This window comes from Solanum stenotomum, chromosome 12 (genome assembly GCF_019186545.1).
Source record: "Solanum stenotomum isolate F172 chromosome 12, ASM1918654v1, whole genome shotgun sequence".
Taxonomy (NCBI): domain Eukaryota; kingdom Viridiplantae; phylum Streptophyta; class Magnoliopsida; order Solanales; family Solanaceae; genus Solanum; species Solanum stenotomum.
The window spans coordinates 32,871,857-32,879,196 of NC_064293.1; the positions used below are offsets into that span (position 1 = coordinate 32,871,857).

A 7,340-nucleotide genomic window follows, 5' to 3' on the forward strand; every position below is an offset into this window, starting at 1 on the left:
TTATGTCTGTACTTTGGGCGAATCTCATCGGGATAGTCTAATAAACATATATCAAACAAACATGATCATCATTAGATTTTCAGGAAAAATAATTAGTATGTAAAGGAATGCAAAATCTTGCAAATCTGAAAACACAATGTACAAACTATTAAACCTTACCATACAAGTAGCGTGCGTCTTTTTTATAACCATTTCAAAATACGGATTGTCACCATTTAAGTTCACGAAGCTGTATCGACTGCTATTCTTTGGACCAACTTCTTCACTTCTACTATTAGCTTCTCCAACCTCTTGATCTGCAGCAACTTGATATAAGTATAACAACTACTACGATATTATTTCTACCGAAATGTTATGGAATATTTAAGACCACAAGTTTTAAAAGTCTTATGGCCACATATATAAATGTCATGACATGTTTATAATCACTAATTTAAACAGTGAGCTTCATTTTCATTTTAAAACTATATGCGTCTATTCAATTTTTATGACATAAATTGAAACATTGGAGTTGCTACTTGTTTTTAGGACAGATTAAGGATCTTACTTATAAGTTATACTCGTGTTGATATACAAGTCTCTAACTACACTGAAGACAATCTCTTAATAGTTTAAAAAGTCTAAAAATCTTTTGAATTTACCGGTACCAATGTTGGGTTGTTACGTTGGTCGTGCTCCTCATAGCCTTCACTTATTTCTTGAAATAGATATCCAAATGCAATGTAATACTACTAATGGATTCACTTAATAGCTAATAAAGCAGTTAATATGATTACTTACCTTGCTCAATTACATTAGCATTAGTTTGAAGGTTAATTGGAAGATCTTCCTCTTCTTCCTCGATGATTACATTAGCATTAGTTTGAAGGTTAACTGGAATATCTTCCTCTTCTTCCTCGATTACATTAGCATTAGCTTGGAGGACTGGGATATCTTCCTCTTCTTCATNATTACATTAGCATTAGCTTGAAGGTTAACTGGAATATCTTCCTCGATTACATTAGCATTAGTTTGAAGGTTAACTGGAATATCTTCCTCGATTACATTAGCATTAGCTTGGAGGACTGGAATATCTTCGTCGATTACATTAGCATTAGCTTGGAGGACTGGAATATCTTCATCTGATTCAATCTCTTGATCTATTGGATATTCAATTTCTGTTGTACTCTGATCATATATAGCGACATCAAAGTGAGAACGCGGGTTGTATGTGAAGATTAATAAGCTCCTGACGGTTATTGAGTAATAGCCACAGAAATCTTTCCATCCTTTGGCTAGCCAAATTTGGCCTTGAGAATTTTCCACTTCAACCTCCCATGCTTTTCCATGGGGAGCCTCAAGAAACACGGGGTTTAACATGTTCTTGCAATGTCTTTTGGCAAATACTACTGGAATCCTCTGTGTGCAAAAGAAATTTGAATTCAGTTTCAGAAGCAGACATACATAATTAGTTTAACATATATCTTGGACTGAATACACAGAAGCCGATACAAAATTGGCAGTACATGCCTGTGCATACAATATTTTTATTCGACCTATGTTAACCGATAGAATGAGTGGCGGGTCTTGCGAATTTCTTACCTCATTAGCTAGTTTCTTCTGCTGAATAAGGGCAATTATTCAATTTTTATGTGGTATCAAAATTCAAAGTAATACACATCCTAATATATATTCAACTTGTGATTAATTACTTCTACAAGTACACATCCTTATATTTGGTTTATCAAATGTTAAATCCTCCAAATGTCTATTCTTAAAGGAATGCTTTTTTTTTTAATCGAGGGAATGAAATTGTCTTCTTACATGATAATTTTGAGAAATTCTCATTGAATTAGACCCATATAAAAGTATAGTGATTGTTGGATCTAAATCAATAGTTAACAAGGACTGAAAATACAGTTGCACTAAAAAAAAAATTGGGAATCTGTGACAAAAATCAAGATTTGGAAGATGAAGAAAGTACTTACGAGACGGCATAACTCATCTGAGGAAGTAATGATTTGGATGAACTTAGGGTTGTTGGGAGAAGAGTTCCTAAAGGAAGAGCCATGGAACTTGTTTGCCATGACGGCAATTCATGAGCAATGGATGGGAAATCTGAGTGTTGAGGAATGCTTCTTATAGGACTTTGATGCACGAATTACGAGGACAATGCAATGCGTCTCATGAGGACTGTATTATATTTGCTCACGTGATGTGTGTGACTGATTCACGAGGATTGTATTATATCTGACTTTACTAAGGGGGACTAGGCCTTATCTTACTAATTCTAATGAGACAACAATATCTGACTCACGTGATGCGTGTGACTGACTCACGAGGACTGTGTAATGTACAAGGCAAGAGAAAAACACATGAATAGTGTTTGACCAGATTTTCAATCAGATTATGAAAATCTGTCTTTAAAATTTTTCAAGCTTCAACCCTGTTTTTTTGGCAAAGTTTCAATTTCACTCACAAAAGTTTGATTTTTTAAAGTAAAATACATATCGAAACACAACTTCATATTTCAAAAATTATAATTGTGTACGCTTTGTCCCGAAAAATGTGATAAAAAAGAAGAAAATGTATGAGATAAGGCCTTTGCTGGTTTGGCTCCCTCTTATTCTGGTTTACACTCCCCTTGGCCCTTGTGAGCTGGTCTTTCTTTTGCCTAGCTTTGTCCTGAACCAAGGAGGCACTAAGAAAAAGTACGTAATGGATACGCCTTCCAATTCTCATGTCTTAAGAACGAGAGATTTCTTCCGTTTCATCGATTTTTTCCGAATCCCACGATAAGGTGTTACAACTAATACAATTACCATATTAAGTTTCAATTGCAATAATAGTGACAAAAGGTATAAAACAATCAAATTAAAACGCTTACTAAAAGAAATACAGAATTATCAATCTAGCAGTACAACATTACCATTAGTCTTGCGCAGCTAAACAGGCCTTTCATCAGCTAAAACTAGAAAGAGAGGCATTTGAGAAAGTGCAACATTTTCTTGCGTAAATTAGTTTTGATGACAATAGTTTTTGGGGTTTTAATTAAGCAAGGCTCGATGCTGTTATATCCAATTGATTTGGTTTTCTCGAAATCAACTAGTCGACTTGAAATTATATATTCATTTTGTGATCCACATGACTTAGACAAGAATCCTATATTTTACCCACCTAGTGATGTTTTGATTGAATTTCGAAGATCGTGATACCAATTAAGATTATTCTTTGATATCTATCTTATATAATGACTAGAATAGAACATGCTCAACTCTTTCTAAAATAAAGATCCATATATACATTGTTTCCTTCCCTTTAAAAAGGAAGGAACTAACACAAAGTAGCTGAACAAAATATACATTGAACAGAAGTTTTGGTCCATTCAAACACAAACTCCTTTAGATTGAAGTACCATGTCACTATGTCTAGTGGAAAAAAATTCCTAGCTACTGACGGCGTTATAGTCTGTTAATTTAAAGGATGCATTATCATATAGAACTAAAGATTCATAACGTAATAATTTGAGTTGGAAAAAAAAACAATAGAGAAATTATGGCTTTGAAGCGTGAAAAATCACTTTCTTTCAAGAGTCATAGGGATTACAAGCAATTCTTTATCAGAATACAACAAAGCCTGAAACCTATTTGCAATTGAATACGCTGATAGAGTGGGTAAAAGTCTCACATTATTTGGGGAGTGGACCGGTGATGGTCTCCTTATATGAACTATGAAATCCTTCCTTCATGAGCTAGTTTTTGGGGTTGAGTTAGGTCTAGGTGTCATATCTTTACATGGTATCAGAGTTAGGTCCATCATCGTTTGGGTTCCTGGTTCGCGTGTCAGTTGGGCTTGGACGTAAAGGGGGGATGTTAGAGTGGGTAAAAGTTCCACATTGGTTGAAGAATGGACTAGTGGTCTCCTTATATGGATTTGGGCAATCCTCCCCTCATGAACTAGCTTTTGGGGTTGAGTTAGACCCAAGTAGTGTCATATCTCTTACATACACCACATCCGGAAATTCATCGTATTTATAGAAGCAGTCATGGAGACCTTTTCGAAAAAAATCTCATTTTCTGAATAGATACAACCTTTTTGTTCAATTAAATTTTTTAATATTAATTCAAATTTTAAATAAATAAATTGGTTAATAAATTAAAATCTTTTATTTAAGATTTAAGATCACAAATTTTAAAAGACTTGTTGCTATATAAATATTATGACATTCTTGTTTATAATCACTTATATCAATAATGATCTTTGATATTTCTAATAATTATGTGAGTCAAATTTTATCACATGAATTGAAACAAGAGAGTTATTACTTGTATTACTACTAAATTCTAACGAAACGAGATGACAGATTTCATTATGTTTATAGCTAATAAATCAGATAAGATGTTTTACTCTTCTAACTCTATTACATTAGGTTGAAAGCCAACTGGAATATCATCATCTGCTTGCGCTCCTTACATGAGTAGTGTTTTTTTTTATGGCTTAAAGGCGCCTTTGACAATAAAGGAACGAAGACAGAGGCACGACTACATACTTGGCACTTGGCAATGGATACAATATTTTTATTTCATTCATTCTCTATTATGTTAGGGTTTTGCCTTGATTTTCTTACCTTATTTGAAGTTTATTTTTTTCCTTAAAGAAAAGTCAAAGTATTATCATAAATGCTTGAACTTTTTCTTAAAGGAAAATATAATTTTCTTCCATATTTGGTTTATTCTTTCCTTAGAGGAAATGTTTGGAGATCTATAAATTGAAGATTCCTATTCTCATAACATAACACAATAGAATCCACAATGTAGTCGTTTAGTGAGTTTTGTTTATGGGGAGATTTAATTTCTCAACAATTTTAATATTTTTTCTTTATATTAGTTTTCATATAATAATATTAGTTTTTAGTATAAGTTTTTGTCATCTNAAAGCCAACTGGAATATCATCATCTGCTTGCCCTCCTTACATGAGTAGTGTTTTTTTTTATGGCTTAAAAGCGCCTTTGACAATAAAGGAATGAAGACAGAGGCACGACTACATACTTGGCACTTGGCAATGGACACAATATTTTTATTTCATTCATTCTCCATTCCGTCTACTCCGGGAACCCATAATCTGACGCCTATCCATTCTAAAAAGGTTGGAATAAAATTCGACCTATTTTAAATTGTCCCACATTGATTGAAAGAATAAGGTGTAGATCTTGCACATTTTGTGCCTCATTATCTAGCCTCAACCAATGAAAGGTCAAAGATTCAATTTTTACAGGGTAACAAAGAGAGACATGACATTTTTGTATATATCCAACTTGTGAGAACCTCGATTAATTCATGCTCAAAATTTTGTCTAGCCTTGGTCGTGAAAAGGAATATTTTTGTCAAGGGAATGAAATTTAATTTGTCTTCTTACATTGGATTTTGAGAAATTTTAATTGATTTAGATTACTAATCGTTTGATTTAAATCCACAATTAACAAGGAGGGAAAGTAGAGTTGCACTAACATAGAGTTGGGAATCAGTCGGTGAATTCAAGATTAAAAAGAGAAATTAAACAAAGAAGATGGGATTAAAGCACTTGCGAGACACCAATATACAACTACACCATGTTTAGGCACAAAATAAAGTTTTTATTGGAAAAACTAATTATGTGGTCATGATTCACGAGACAAAAGAGGTAGACCTAAGATTTTGCCCTAATAAATTCAATGAAGAAATGAAATTTACTATTTGACCATAAACTTTGGATTAAATTTTGAAAATCTATCTTTGAAAAATTTTCAAGTTTCAAAATTTGGTTCTTTTTGAGAGAATTTTCACTTTCACTCACAAAAATTCAATTTATTTCCAAGTAAAATGTATGTTCAAACATAAATTCAAATTTCAAAATATGATAACTTCATAAACTCAAATTTTCAAATTTCTAACTTTAAAATTTATGCTCAATTTAACGGGAATATCATGCATGACACTATGTAGTTCTCGTGGTTCTATATGACATTTCGGTGGTTTGAATTTCCAAACACATCTACTTTGAATTACGAGTGTGAGTCAATCTTAAATGACCTCATTTAAGGAAATACTTACAGTTTGAGGTGTGTCGATGGCAATGTCCTTAAGAATATTTCACTTGATTTAGGTATATATTCTTAGATTTAACAAACTCTTCTACATAAAATATGAGTCAAAAGATTTAATTAGAAATAAATCCAACACATTTATAGAATATATGGGAGAAGAAATTTATCTTCATCTTCACCCTCATAAGGAGAAAAAACTACCATAAATATATACATAATTATAAAGCTAGATATAGACAAGATAAGGTGACACATCTGTATGGTCTAGAAAATTATTACTATCTTTTATATTAAATCTTTTTGAATTTTTTACTTCATTATTTTCTTTAATCAATTCGTTTGATAATTAAAAAAAAAGATTACATCTAAATAAATCTCATGAGTTATATAAAACCTCCATACCTTTGTATTCTCACTTAATTAACTACATGTCACCTTAACACCCTTCTACCTAATTCTTGTATCAATCTATAAATAGCAACCATGTATGGAGTTGTTGGATGCTTATTTTCATTTTCTCCTTCTTTTTAATTAGTATCTTTTTCCTTTATTTTTTTTCAACGCTAATGTATATAGTAATCAAAAGAAAGGACATAAAAAAAAGGTGATGTGGAAATATGACCATAACTTTGATGAGTATTGAGTTTGAAATGAGCATGATAAGCGAACACAATTTCTTCCTTGGACTACAAATCAAACAAACAACTACTGATTTCCAAGGGGGCAGTGTAGCCTTTCTAAATGAGAAGAAAGATGAAATTGTTGAGATAGGTAAGGTTGAAATTTTCTTTGGCTTTGGAGGCAACAAAATTTGAATCCCACTTTTTGACATATAAAATGTATATGTTGATGAATCAAGGTCCTTGTTGAGGAATTCGCCGCAAGTTTTCCTCTTTATAAAACTTTGTTATATAACAGTCGTGAGCTAAATTAGTGAAGATGTGCCCAGTCCCTTTGCTTTTTGATATGCTATACTGCTCTCTTTGTCCCATACTGTCTTGTTCTGATCGTAAACACTCTTGGATTGTTGCTTCTGAATCCTGCCGTCTTCATTAAGATCATTATGTTATTACTGAATGAATTTAAGTTATATACAACAACAATGTAAAATTTCTTTCTACCATTTCTAGAAAGCTACTTATTATTAGTAATACTTACCATAAAGCTTTATGATCTAATAAGCTTTATGTCGGTGCACAGAACTTAAAACTCACAATACTAAATTAACATAGCCAAAAAGATCCATGCTTTGACCCTCTCTTGTGAAAGAAGATTAAG

General features: G+C 32.3%; 1 protein-coding gene across 1 annotated transcript; it reads right to left on the bottom strand.

The window, feature by feature from the left end:
* Window positions 1-772: 772 nt before the first annotated feature.
* Window positions 773-2,070, bottom strand: LOC125847337 (B3 domain-containing protein At1g49475-like). Its single transcript, XM_049526976.1, has 3 exons — window positions 1,968-2,070; window positions 1,024-1,398; window positions 773-937 (listed from the first exon to the last, which is right to left on the bottom strand). The coding sequence occupies exons 1-3, from the start codon at window positions 2,064-2,066 to the stop codon at window positions 773-775; spliced, it is 639 nt and encodes a 212-aa protein (XP_049382933.1). The 5' UTR covers window positions 2,067-2,070.
* Window positions 2,071-7,340: the final 5,270 nt, after the last annotated feature.

Bases quoted from the DNA above. Each gene is read 5' to 3' on its own strand.
- LOC125847337 (XM_049526976.1), bottom strand. From the start codon at position 2,066: ATGGCAAACAAGTTCCATGGCTCTTCCTTTAGGAACTCTTCTCCCAAC. The intron at 1,399-1,967 runs GTAAGTACTTTC...TTTTGCACACAG, and splicing joins CAGATGAGTTATGCCGTCTC to AGGATTCCAGTAGTATTTGC.